The sequence below is a fragment of the Corvus moneduloides genome, chromosome 23 (genome assembly GCF_009650955.1).
Source record: "Corvus moneduloides isolate bCorMon1 chromosome 23, bCorMon1.pri, whole genome shotgun sequence".
Lineage (NCBI taxonomy): Eukaryota > Metazoa > Chordata > Aves > Passeriformes > Corvidae > Corvus > Corvus moneduloides.
Window position 1 is genome coordinate 39,540 of NC_045498.1, and position 12,400 is coordinate 51,939.

At 55.4% G+C, this 12,400-nt stretch overlaps 3 protein-coding genes across 5 annotated transcripts; 1 reads left to right on the plus strand and 2 right to left on the minus strand.

Moving 5' to 3' along the window:
• The first annotated feature begins 214 nt into the window (after positions 1-214).
• TAF12 (TATA-box binding protein associated factor 12) lies at positions 215-6,967 on the plus strand. 3 transcript variants are annotated; one of them, XM_032132218.1, is made up of 6 exons: positions 216-324; positions 3,139-3,390; positions 4,567-4,644; positions 5,429-5,543; positions 5,730-5,818; positions 6,492-6,967. In XM_032132218.1, exons 2-6 carry the CDS (start codon positions 3,223-3,225, stop codon positions 6,525-6,527), a joined length of 486 nt encoding a protein of 161 aa, XP_031988109.1. In that variant the 5' UTR covers positions 216-324; positions 3,139-3,222; the 3' UTR covers positions 6,528-6,967. The 3 variants fall into 3 exon arrangements, with proteins under 3 accessions (XP_031988110.1, XP_031988109.1, XP_031988111.1); XM_032132220.1 differs by lacking the exon at positions 216-324 and adding an exon at positions 702-1,496; XM_032132219.1 differs by lacking the exon at positions 4,567-4,644 and having other exon boundaries at positions 215-324.
• Positions 6,968-8,083: 1,116 nt separating this feature from the next.
• On the minus strand, positions 8,084-10,056 carry LOC116454974 (ras-related protein Rab-39B-like). Its single transcript, XM_032132221.1, has 2 exons — positions 9,803-10,056; positions 8,084-8,834 (listed from the first exon to the last, which is right to left on the minus strand). The coding sequence occupies exons 1-2, from the start codon at positions 10,015-10,017 to the stop codon at positions 8,402-8,404; spliced, it is 648 nt and encodes a 215-aa protein (XP_031988112.1). The 5' UTR covers positions 10,018-10,056; the 3' UTR covers positions 8,084-8,401.
• A 492-nt stretch (positions 10,057-10,548) lies between these two features.
• On the minus strand, positions 10,549-11,905 carry LOC116455038 (ras-related protein Rab-42-like). Its single transcript, XM_032132397.1, has 2 exons — positions 11,643-11,905; positions 10,549-10,963 (listed from the first exon to the last, which is right to left on the minus strand). Exons 1-2 carry the CDS (start codon positions 11,903-11,905, stop codon positions 10,549-10,551), a joined length of 678 nt encoding a protein of 225 aa, XP_031988288.1.
• Between the last annotated feature and the right edge of the window lie 495 nt (positions 11,906-12,400).

A 12,400-nucleotide genomic window follows, 5' to 3' on the forward strand; every position in this document is an offset into this window, starting at 1 on the left:
ACATTTCTCCCGGTTTTCCCTCAAAAAAGTGCAGTTTCCCCCGCTTTTTAGTCGGCCAGGGTTATGCAAATCGCGCAGGGCATGCTGGGCACGCCTCTTCCCTGGAGCAGCGCGGGGAGGAGGAGCGCCTTTGGCGGGAGCGCCATGGCGCGCGCGCAGGCAGAGTCGCTTCTGATTGGCGGTGATGCGCGCGCGCGCAGGGGACTCCGCTTCCCATTGGTGGGGGCGACGGCCGGAAGCGGAAGCGCTGCCGGGTGTCGGCGGGCGGCGGAGGGAACGCGGTGGTGGCGGCGGGGCTTCGGCGTGCCCGCGGGTCATGGGGAGGTACGGGGGCTCGAGGGGGCTGCGCGGAGCACCTGGGGGCTCCACACCGGATGCTTCAAATCCGGGAGGGAGTACAAGAGTGGGCGCCGAGCGGTCCTGGTGGTGGTTGGTGACCTTCGCTCTGCCCCGCGGCTCCTGGCGGGGACGTTCTGCACGGGGAGGGGGACTCGTTCCCATCTCGGCGGTCCCCGTGGGGCTGGTGAGCGCTTTAAGCTGGGGATGTTCAGCCTGGAGAAGAGAAGGCTCCGGGAGAATCTTAGAGCCCCTTCCATTGCCTAAAGGGGCTCCAAGAGAGCTGGAGAGGGACTTCGGACAAGGACCTGGAGGGACAGGACAAGGAGAATGGCTTCCCACTGCCAGAGGGCAGGGTTAGCTGGGATGTTGGGAAGGAATTCCTCCCTGTGAGGGTGGTGAGGCCCTGGCACAGATTGCCCAGGGAGACTGTGGCTGCTTCATCCCTGGAATTTTCCAAGGCCAGGGGCTTGGAGCCGCCTGGTCTAGTGGAAGGTGTTCCGGTTAATGGCACGGGGTGGAATGAGATGAGCTTAAGGATTCTTCCCACCCAAACCATTCTGAGGTTCTATGATTATATTTAGATATTTGGTGAAAATTACTATGGTTAGTGGAAGTGGGAGCCCCCTGAGCAGTCCAGGGAATGTGCTGTTTGTCATTAACATGGATTTTAGTTACAGCTCTAACGCTGTGCTGTCCCGGAGCTGAACAGGTCGTGGTACTGATCGCAGCCCCAAAACCCCCTCCTGCCCTGGAGGGAGCTGCTGCTGTGAGGGTCTGGGCTTGCCTGCACATCAGCAGGTACCAGGATACTCTGTTTCCTGGCAGAAAAAGGGAATTTGGCCGTATTTTTCTTCAGGATCCTGCCAGATGCTCGTCCTCTGCAGCAGCCACTGTGTGGTCTTTTCTGATGGAGAAACCTGTGGCACTGTAGTGAGGACAACTTGTGAAACTGTTTCCTCTAACCATCTTACGTACAATGGGTGATACAAAAAATATCTGGTGTTCCTGTAGGAATGAGAGTTATGTGGAAGAGGAGGAAGCCAGAGTAGGTAACACCGACTGCTGATGTTCTGGGAAGGCTGTGGGCTATGGCTTCTCCACTCACTGGGCTCACAGCAGTCACTGATGTAATTAAAGGTCTAGACACTCAGATAGCTGTAAGTAAATGGGGCTGGCATGTGGGACTTACCCTGTGAATCTGCTCCTCCCATGAGTTTTGTGTTCAGGGATCTCAGCAGCATGTGGAGGGTGCAGTAAGATCTGGGACTAAACCAACAAAACGACTTTATGCTGCTGAAGTGCTTCTGCCCAAGGATTTTGGGGCTTTGTGTCTGAGGATTTCGGTGCTTCCTTCTCTACATAGTGGGTAGGAATTCCTACTTTGTGGATCTGTGAAGTGAGGCATAGGGTGAACAGCCTGAGATCGACCCCAGCTAAAATCAAGACTGAAGGTCCCTCACGATCTTCTGCTGGGCTCCTCAGCCAGAAGTGCCAGCTGAGGGGTTTAGGGTGTGAGCGTGATGATTTTCCATTGTTAATTCAATTAAAATGGAGCTGGAAGCAGAGCCAAGGGCACTGCAGAAGATTGTCTGGGATATAAACTCCCCTCAAAGGGCCCCATGTCTGCAGGTGCATGAGTGTGCATTGGAGTGAAGCACTAAAGCAGCTGCTTCTAAGTCCTCCCATGTGCTTTCTCGTGTGCGTTTTGATATTAATTAATCCAAACAAGCTTGCTCTGATGAGGGGAAATGTCTGTTTGTAGAATAGGGAGCAGACACGGTGTGTGAGTGTCCCGTAAAGCTGGTTAAACTCTTCTTGTGAGTTCAGCCTCAGCTTCTCAGCTATCTCTGGCCCCACCACAAGAGGCTTTGCCATCAGACCATTCCTTAAACTCTCTTTCCCAGTGACAGACCCATCACTGCTGCCCACGATGGTTGTGGTAGTGGAAGGTGCAGGGTTTGGATGAATTTCCTGTCACAAACCAGTGAAGACAGAGCAAAACTTCATTGAGCCTGGGGCTTAGAGTAGAAACAGAGGAGGTGCCAGTCAGTGTTCACCCCATGACCAACACCCTGAGTAACTTCAGCACCTGGAGGATCTGCGTAGCCACACAATCTACTTGTGGGTCCCCATTGGGAGCTCCGTAAATCCCACTCCATTTCCTGTGGCTCTCAGTTGCCTGATGTGGGAGGAACAAGGGGCAGGTGTGGGCACACGTGTTCCTCCCCGTCTGAGCACCAGATTGTGCTCTCAGAACCCAGAATGAACCGATGTTGTCAATCCCAGGTGGAGGGGTCACTGCAGGCTGGGCTGTGAGAGCATGATGCTGCCAAAAACAAGACCCCCACCCTGTGGAGACCCCAGGGAGGCTGGGCCCTGCCTTCTCTCCAGGGCTTTGGATTGTAGAGATGAGAGATCCCATGCTGCTGCAGCAGGAACGAGCCATGTCCTGCAGTTAAATCTGCTCTGAGTGCTCTGTTCTTTGTGGGAAATGGGTTCAGGAAGGCCGTGTGGGGGTGGATGTGAGGGGGTTCAGCTCAAGGGATGAATGGGTGGGTGGATCAGTGCTTCTGTCACCAGCGTGCAGCCACCGTGCTTCTGGAAAACTTCATTTTCCGTACACCAGGGAAGGTTTTCTCTGCTACTAAGCATCACTTCTCCCTTCATGCTGTGAGTAGAGATTCCTGATCTATAAGCTTCAGGCCCCGTCAGAACACTGCAGTTTTGTCTGGACAAAGACCTGTTCATCCTGCTGAATTCCTTCTGTTTGCTAACCACGGCTTTCCTCTCCCTTTCCAGTTGATTGGTTTGGATCCCTACAACCCCAAGGAGAAGCAGGACCTAGACAAGCTTTATGATCTAAAACCTAAAACCCAACAGATTATGAACCAGTTTGGCCCTTCTACCTTGATCAACCTCTCCAACTTCTCCTCGATCAAGCCGGAACCAGCCAGCACCCCCCCCCAGAGCTCCATGGCCAACAGCACCACTGTGGCAAAGATGCCAGGAACGCCCAGCGGAGGAGGGCGGCTCAGTCCTGAAAGCAACCAGGTAATTCCATCCCCAACTTTGGGACAGCAGGGATGATGCTCAGGCATCACGGACTTGCCTATGGCTTCATTCACCTTCTTTCAATCACCAGCAGAAATACAATGTTTATTAAAGTATCAGTTACTGAGCCAGCAAAACTTCCTCGCAGAGTTCCTCCCTCCCAGGTGCTTCCTGGCTGGATGGGGTTCGGATGCTGTAGGTGTAGAGGTTTTTCCAGTCTTAGGAAAATGTATATTGGGGTGTGCCGGGGAAGTTATTTTTAAATGGGGTTTAGATGGGAGAAGTATGGGGAGAAATGGGTGGTGAGGTGCAGGTTGCCCAGAGAAGCTGTGGCTGCCCCATCCTTGGGAGTGTCCAAGGCCAGGTTGGATGGGGCTTGGAGCCACCTGGGACAGAGGAAGATGTCCCTGCCCGTGGCAGGGGGTGGAATGGGATGAGCTTTAAGGTCCCTCCCAACCCAACCTGGCATGGAGCCTTCAATCCGCATAAAACATAGTGCTGCCCAGGGAATGCCCTGGCATTGCTCCCTGATGGCTTGGCTGGCACCCAGACTCTTGGAAAGTGCACTAGACCCCAGCACAAAACAGCCACAGCAGTGAGGGAGCAAGGAAGGTCAGGAATTTCCCATCTGTGCCTGGTTGACCTGACCAGGCTGACAACTTCCATCCATATCTTTTAAGACTCGGCATCCTGTTGTTCAGCCCAGTGTGGTTTCTGCTCCCTGCCACGTCTGACTGTGTTGGAATAACCTAGCATTCCCACATCTCTGTTTTCCATGTGAAGCACTAAAGCTGATAAGTGCTAGAGCCATGGAAATGCTTCCCTCATGCCCTGAGCACAACTTTAGTCACTGATACATACTGCACTTGCAGTCTGCATCTTAACGCTTGTGGTTTTGCCTTTCTACTCCTTGCCAGCAGCATTTTAGTGCTGGTAACATTTATCCTGGCTGCCGAACTCCAGTCATGTCCAGAGCAACCATTGGTGCTTGAAAATGACTCCTTAACACCTGATATTTCTTATCTCTGCCATTCCTGAGCTGATAGACTGTGTCAACAGTGTGACTCGGCCCTGGGGGCACAGGGGAGGAGGTGTTTGTGGTTGTGGCTGTGCTCCGTGGGCAGCTTCTTTGCTGGAACAGGGCAGTAAATCCTTCCTCTCCTCCCACACGCTCAGGTTTTAACCAAGAAGAAATTGCAGGACCTGGTGCGTGAGGTGGATCCGAACGAGCAGCTGGATGAAGATGTGGAAGAAGTAGGTTCCAAGCCATAGAAGAGACTGCAGAAAGAGCTATTTTGGGATTTGTCACAGATCAGTGGCCCTTTGTCCAAGGAGGGAGCGTTGGTTCATTTAACATCTGTTTTCCCATGCAGCCTTCAGCCATCCCTGTTTTTCTGCATCCCAGTACCAAAAAAGCTTCTAAAATTGCAATTGCAGCAAAGACCTATGAAATCCACTCCTTTGAGTGGAGTTTTGGACGCCACAATACAAGAAAGATCTAAAGCTATTAGAGGGCGCCCAAAGGAGGCTCTGGAGATGGGGAAGGATCGGGAGGAACCACAGGAGGAGCGGCTGAAGGCACTTGGTGTGTTCAGCTGGAGCAGAGGACACTGAGGGCAGAGCTCAGCAGGGGCTGCAGCTCCTCCCCAGGGGCAGCTCCAATCTCTGCTCTCTGTAACAGGGACACAACCCAGGGAGCGGCTGGAGCTGGGCCAAGACAGGGTCAGGCTGGAGATCAGGGAAAGGTTCTTCCCCCAGAGGGTGCTGGGGCACTGAACAGGCTCCCCAGGCAATGCCAGCTCCCCAGGCGGCCAGAGCTCGAGGAGCATTTGGACAACGCTCTCAGGCACAGGATGGAGATTGCTGGGGTGTCCTGTGCAGGGCCAGGAGTTGGCCTGGATGATTCTTGTGGGTCCCTCCCAATTCAGGACATTCTCTACTTCTAAATACCAGCTTCTGATGGCTTGTTTTCATCTCCCCACATAATTTCAACTGCTTAGTGCTGACCAGGCTGGTTGTTGCCCTTGTTCCACCACAGATGCTGCTACAGATCGCCGATGACTTCATCGAGAGCGTGGTGACAGCCGCCTGCCAGCTCGCGCGGCATCGCAAGTCCAACACCCTGGAAGTGAAAGATGTCCAGTTGCACCTTGGTGAGTGACTTTTATCTGTTTTTTCCCCCCCTACCCCCAGCTCTCGGCTCTTCCTGGAGTCGGGGCACAGCTGTGCTGCTGTGGTGGAAACCTGTGAGTAGGTAATGCATCCCTGCCCATGGCAAGGGGTTGGAAGTGGATGAGCTTTAATGTCTATTCCGTTTCAAACCATTCTGTGAATTCCAGAGCGTCAGTGGAACATGTGGATCCCGGGCTTTGGTTCTGAAGAAATCAGGCCCTACAAAAAAGCCTGCACTACAGAAGCTCACAAACAGGTAAGGAGCCCTCACAACACCAGGAATCACATAGAAGGCTGATACGGGGATGGTGGTCATGGCCTCCTGGCACTGTGAATTTGTGGCCTCTTCCAAGTGGTTCGGACTGGAAACGACTTCCAGAGTCTTCTGACCTGTTTGTGCAGAGGTTTGAGGTTGCTGTGTCTCCTCAGCTATGTTGGCTTTGCCCAAAGAGAAGCAGCAGCTCTTGGTGCTGAGGGGCTTGGGAGGCTTAAAACCAACGGGGAGCTGCACACAGACACTTCTCAGCTGCCCCTGGCAGCTCCATCTCTGTGCAAAGGGACTGTAAAAACACCCTTAATTTTGCTTTAAAGCTGCATTGGGCCATTGCTTTTTAGAGCCTAGAAGGAACTGCCCTGCGGTGGGTTCATGGGTGATGCTGCAGCTCCCAGTGGGCAGAGAGGGGGGGCCTTGAGATGGGCTTTGATCCCACCGCCCCAGGGTGCCAAGTGGAGCAGCACAGACACTTCCTTCTCCTCTGGCTCCAGCCTGGGACCCCATTAAGATTCAAACAGACCTGAAAGACTTGTGTGGAAGCAAGTCAGGCAGCGTCCTGGGAGCACCTGGGATGCCTTGTTCCTGCTGTGAGTGGTTGTGCAGTCACCTGCTCTGAGCTGCTCGGCTTCCCATGGTTTTCCCTCTCTTGTTGCAGAGAATGGCACTGATCCGCAAAACTACCAAGAAATAGCCCCTGGGCAGAGCCAGAGACGCTGCCAGTGCAGTTTGGGATACCTGCCTCTCCACGGAAGCCTCCACGATGTCACCTGTGGGATATTTTTTTTAATGCTTTACAGAGAAGCATCTATTTTTTACTAACGGTGCAGCAATATCTTGACTTGATGAGGAGACCTGCCAAAAACATTCTACGCCCTGTTCCTCGTTCCTCCTCAGAGTGCGACATATCTCAAACAGAGACTTTTATTTGTGACTTGAAAGTGGTTTATCGTACAAGTGATTATCCAAGGGACAGAGCATTTGATCGTGTGTGGGACAGTATTAGAAGCATCTGTAGAGGTTTTTGTTTCCTCCTTCCTGCCCCTACCTGCTCCAGTACTTTGTAATGTCAGTGTTTATATAAATACTTGCATTTGTTTTACATGAATAAAGAAATTATTAATCTAAGATCCTGGCATAGACTTGTGCTCTTCAGGCAGCGTTGCACAGGGATGGCAGGGACAGTGCCACCTTGGCTCTGTGTATGGTGCTGTTCTATGGGAGATCTGGGAGTTTATGGCGAGCAGAATCGTGGAATATCCTGAGCTGGAAAGGATTCCCAAGGATTATTGAGTCCAGCTCCTGGCCCTGCCCAGGACACCCCACCCAATGCCCGAGAGCATTGTCCAAAGCCGTGGCAGCCTTGGAGCCATGCCTATTCCCTGGGGAGCCTGTTCAGTGCCCGAGCACCCTCTAGGGGAAGAACTTTTTCCTAATATGCAGTCTATCCCTCCCCTGACACAGCTTCAGCTCTTCCCTCAGGTCCCGTCCCTGGTCACAGGGAGCAGAGATTGGAGGTGTCCCTTGGGAGGAGCTGCAGACCCCGGTGAGTCTCTCCTGTTTCCTCCAGGCTGAGCAGACCAAGTGGCCTCAGCTGCTCTTCCAAAGGTTTCCCCTCCAGACCCTTCTAGACTGCAAGGATCTGGCCAGTTCCTCACCTGCCAGTCAGGGTGGGCAGGTTGCTTCCCTCCTGACCTCCAACCCAGCGTGGAGTCCCTTCCCCATCTCTGGGATATTTGGACTGTTGGGAGGGGGATGTTGTGACAGGGCCGGAAGTCAAGGTCCCCCTGATTCTGTCTGTGCCTGGACATTGAAAACGAAGGCCACATGCCCCTGCCTGTTCCTGCTGCTCTGCTCAGACCTCAGGGAAGCTGCAGGGGCTGTTGTGGGGATGAGGGAGTTGACAGTACTGCAAACCCTTGCACGACGGGGAGGCTCCTGCAGCCCTGGGCAGAGCTGGGCTCATCCTCCCTGCCCAGCTCTCTGGAAGTTCCCGGTACCCACAGGGGAAACCAGGGTGGGTGAAGCGACTGCAGGACCATCCTGGGCTCGCTCCTCTCCTCATGTCACCGCCGGATGAGGAGCCTGGGGAGCTCCTTTCTACAGCCTTGTAGAGAGGGTTTTTTTGCAAATTAAATTGTATGAAGATTAATCTAAAAGGGAAGGTGGGCACTTCCTCAGAATGGCATGTGGTTATTTTTGCTTTGAACTCAACTAGGCATGTACTCAGCCAGAGTGGCAGACACATAATCTGAGTTCCATGATAAATTTGTCACTTTTAATTCTATTTGGGAAGACTTAAAGAATTTAGGGCTTTATGATTTGGGTCTCAGTCAGTACAGGAGAGAATAGGGGAAGGGGCTGACGCTGACCTCTGCAGGCCTGTGAAGTCCCACCTGAAGACTTCACCCTTCCAACACGCTTCCTCTTTCCCAGGAAAACACAGGCAGGCAGAGGGTGACCAGGGGTATTTAATGTGGCCGTGCTGCTCCTGCCTGTGCCTGACTGCTCCATATCTATTTCCCCTCCTGAACCCAGCATGTCCCTGACGTGCCAGTGTCCCCAATTCTAGCAGAAGCATCTCTTCTGCTTCTCCTCCTTCTCCAGCCCCTGAGCCTTGGGCAGCACCGGCAGTGGGACGCTGCTCTTCACCCCGTCCCAAGCCTCAGTGGCCACCAACCGCCCCGTCTGCAGCGCTTGGTAAATGGCCACTGTCAGCATCTGGAAGGCCTGGACCACATTGGAGGCATCCTTGGCTGAGGTCTCCACGTACTGGACACCCAGCGAGGCCGCCAACTTCCCCGCCTCCCTCTGGCCCACCTGGCGCTGCCCAGCCAGGTCACTCTTGTGCCCCACCAGCAGGAAGACCATGCGGAAGGGCTGGATCGTGTCAGTCACCTCCTGGTGCCATCGCCGGATGCTCTCAAAGGACGCGCGGTTGGTGAGGTCGAAGAGCAGCATCCCCCCGGCTGAGTTGCGGTAGTAGGAGCGAGTCACAGACCTGGGGTGCCAAGAGCAGGGGAGGTGAGCAGCCCCCAGGGTTTCCTGTGCCACCTCGGGCAGCATGTTCCCTGCCTGCAGAGCAGCCCTGGCTAGGACCTTCTCCTGCAAGTGGCACCTTGCGTTCAAAGCACCATGAGAGGGAGGAGAATCAGCCTTTTGCTGTGTCCATAAGAGCTCCAAAGAGTTCCCTGCCTGCAGAGCAGCCCTGGCTAGGACCTGCTCCTGCAAGTGGCACTTTGCGTTCAAAGCACCATGAGAGGGAGGATAATCAGCCTTTTGCTGTGTCCGTAAGAGCTCCAGGGGCAGCTCTGTCCCTGCTCAGCCGCCAAAGCTCATCTGTCTCCTGCAGCCACAGCCCCCAAGTGCCCCTGTGTCTGCAGCCATGTCCCCAGGGCTGCACCATCCCTGCTGCCACAGTCCTGGAGCTCTCCCATCCCTACTGTCACGGTCCTGGAGCTCTTCTGTCCCTGCTGCCATGTTCTCAGTACTTTCCCATCTCTGCTACAACAGTCCTGGAACTCTCCCATTCCTGCAAACCCAGATCTGCCACTCTCCCATCCCCTGCAGCCACATCTCCCAAGCTTTCCTGTCCCCAGGAGCTGCCTGGCTGGTGGAGACAGCCTCACAGTGAGGTGTGAAGGCTCCTGGCAGCTGAGCTGAGGAAGAGGTTTTGCCCAGCACCCAGTGGGCTCCCAGCTGTTCCCCAGCCCCTCTGCAGCTGGTGTGGCAGGGGGGTTCTTGGGGGAGTCCTGTACCCCCTTCAGAGCTGGAGCAAGGGCTTACAAGGCAGTCCCAAGCATTCCTTTCCCTTGGCTTTGGCTTCTGGCACGGTGGTTCCTCACCCAAAGGGACCAGTGGGAACATAGCCACATCGAGGACCTCCCTGGGCTTGGAATCACAACATTCCACTCCAAGTCTGGAGGGGGACACACATCTCCACCACCCCTCCCCACCACATGGACCCACCTGAACCTCTCCTGCCCGGCTGTGTCCCAGAACTGCAGCTTCACTCGCAGCCCCGGCTCCAGCTCCACGAATTGGACGTAGAAGTCCACCCCCACCGTCTGGTTGACAGCATCCAGGAAGACGCCCTCGGTGTAGCGCCGGAGCAGCGAGGATTTCCCCACAGTCGAGTCCCCCAGCATGATCACCCGGAACTGGTACTGCCATCGTTGCTCCATCGGTGCCTCTGCCGGCTGCCAGGATCCGCCACCCCCGCACCAGGAGCGTGCTCAGGCAGGCAGGGAACTCCTCCACCCAGGAGGCGTTCCCAGCACCATTGGTGCTGTGCGGCCCCTTTGGAACCCCTTTGTCCCCTTTATTTTGGCTCCATCCAGCTGGAAGCACTCAGGGGTGCTTGCTCCCATTTTCCTACAGACAGGAGACCCGGAAAAGTGTCACAGACAAGGGGGGCTGTTGCCCCACTAGCGATGACCCCCAAAGCAGAGGATCTCCCATGCCATGGGTTGAGTGCTGTGCCCCTGCCTGGGATGTGGTGTTTGGCATAGCCTTTATTTAGTGTGGAAAAGTCTTAGATTTATTAAAAACACTCCTACACCAGAGTATTATTTTTCCAGAGCACTCAGATTAAGGTCTGAAATAAACCCAAGCCCAGGTGGGAGACCCAACCTCATAATCACCCAAGAGCTGCAGGTGCCGGGTGGAGAGAGAAGCATCCCCATGAGTCGGGGTCCCATGTCCCTTTATCCCCATCAGCACCGGCAGCGCTCCTGGGGCTCCCTCCATGCCGTGGGCTGGCGGCAGCTCTGGCTGGAGATGAGCCTGATACCATCACATCCCTGGTGTGGGGCAAGGACCCCCCGGCCCAGGGCCTGCTGGATACCCCCAGCCAGAGTCTGGAAGGCCAACTCCACGTTAACGTTGCTGCGGGCCGAGGTCTCCACGAAGGCCATGCCCAGGGTGGCAGCGAGGTGTCCAGCCTCCTCTGCCGATACGGCTCGCTCGGCCACCAGGTCACACTTGTGTCCCACCAGGACGAAGGCAGGTGGTTGGTCCCCCGCAGCCTCGTGGTACCACTCGGGGACGTGCTCGAAAGATGCCCGGTTGGTGAGGTCAAACACCAACAGCACCCCTGCCGCACTCCGGTAGAAGGACCTGGTGATGGATCTGGGCATACCCAGCAGGGTTTCAAAGGATACTGGGGAGCTCTCACACCGACAACCCTCAGATGGGGCTTGGGAGATTTTTGGGTGACAGATTGGACCTTGGAAGTGGGGAAGGGAGACCTGTCTTGGGCATTTAAACTCCCCTTTTCTGTTCGGTATCCCTCTCCCCAGACTGGAGGGCTCCAGAGAAGACCTGTGGGGGTTTCGAGGACTCTGTGGTATCATTATCCCTCCAACAGCCCTGGATGCAGTAGGGATGAGGCAGCCCTGGACAGGAACAGGGCACCCCCAGACCAACCCTGGGGTCTCTGAAAGGTTCCCAGGGATGGGGAGCCCAGCTCCAGCCATTGCACTTGGCTCTTCAGCCCTTTGCGCCCCATTTGAGCCTCTCTCACACTCCCAGGTGCTCCTGGCTCCAGACTGATGCAATCAGGAAAGAAACCACCCAGCCCCAGCCCTCAGGCACACCGAGACCAGCACCCGGCCCTGCTCCCTTGGCTGCCCCCCTAAATAGCTTCGGTGTCGCTGCCAACTCGGCACAAGGTGTCACTGGTCCCTAAAGCAGCACCGTCCCAGTGAGCCATCGCTGCCTGTCCCTGCACGCCCGGCCGGGGATTTACAAACACCCCAGGGTGGGAGGATAACGCAGTGGGGTGCTGGGGTCCGCATACCCGCCTCACCTGAACCTCTCCTGGCCAGCTGTGTCCCAGAGCTGCAGCTTGGCCTTGCCGGTGGGTGGCATCAGGACAGTCCGGCTGTAGAACTCGACGCCGACGGTGGGGCCGGAGGTGGCCGCCCCACCAGGACCCCCACCCGGCCCCTCAGCGAAGCAGCGCAGCAGCGAGGACTTGCCCACGGCCGCGTCCCCCAGCACGATGACGCGGAATTGGAAGTGTCTCTCGGAGTCGGGATCCTGGGGGGAGGAATCTGTCACTACCTCCATGGCTGAGCTGGCCGGATCCCGACCCACTGCGTTCCTGCTGTGCTGGCGGCAACAGGACAGGTCTCCACCCTTGTCCCTATCCCACCTGGGGACAGGGACGGCTCTGGCCCCGCAGTAACCCGGGCGGACAAACAAACTGTCCCAGGGAGGGAGCAGCTGCCAGCTCCCTCCTCATCCTTCCCGGTAACCCTGAGGAAAAGAGGGTTAAGTCTTCTTCCCAGGCGTACATACAAAAAACGGTTTGTGGAGCTGCTGCATAGTTCTTTTAACCACTTAGGAAAAACACTGAGTTAAGTAACTTGCCTTTTTAATCCCCCTGTTTTTAAAACTATTTTTTTCCCATTTGCCTGCTTCCCAACCACCAAGTTCCAAAACACAAATCCCAGCAACAGCCCAACATTTCAAACTTTAGCAGCAACACAGGTTCAGCTCTAATAACTTCCTTGCAACATAATGGCACTTTAGTCTTTGTTGTCGCCGGGATGTTTAGTGTTG

Coding starts and splice junctions, on each gene's coding strand:
- TAF12 (XM_032132220.1), top strand. CDS start 1,428: ATGGCTTCTCCACTCACTGGGCTCACAGCAGTCACTGATGTAATTAAA. Junction 3,391..4,566: donor TCAGTCCTGAAAGCAACCAG/GTAATTCCATCC, acceptor CCACACGCTCAG/GTTTTAACCAAGAAGAAATT. Junction 5,819..6,491: donor CTACAGAAGCTCACAAACAG/GTAAGGAGCCCT, acceptor CTCTTGTTGCAG/AGAATGGCACTGATCCGCAA.
- LOC116454974 (XM_032132221.1), bottom strand. CDS start 10,017: ATGGAGCAACGATGGCAGTACCAGTTCCGGGTGATCATGCTGGGGGAC. Junction 8,835..9,802: donor GCCGGGCAGGAGAGGTTCAG/GTGGGTCCATGT, acceptor TTGGCACCCCAG/GTCTGTGACTCGCTCCTACT.
- LOC116455038 (XM_032132397.1), bottom strand. CDS start 11,905: ATGGAGGTAGTGACAGATTCCTCCCCCCAGGATCCCGACTCCGAGAGA. Junction 10,964..11,642: donor GCTGGCCAGGAGAGGTTCAG/GTGAGGCGGGTA, acceptor GGGTATGCCCAG/ATCCATCACCAGGTCCTTCT.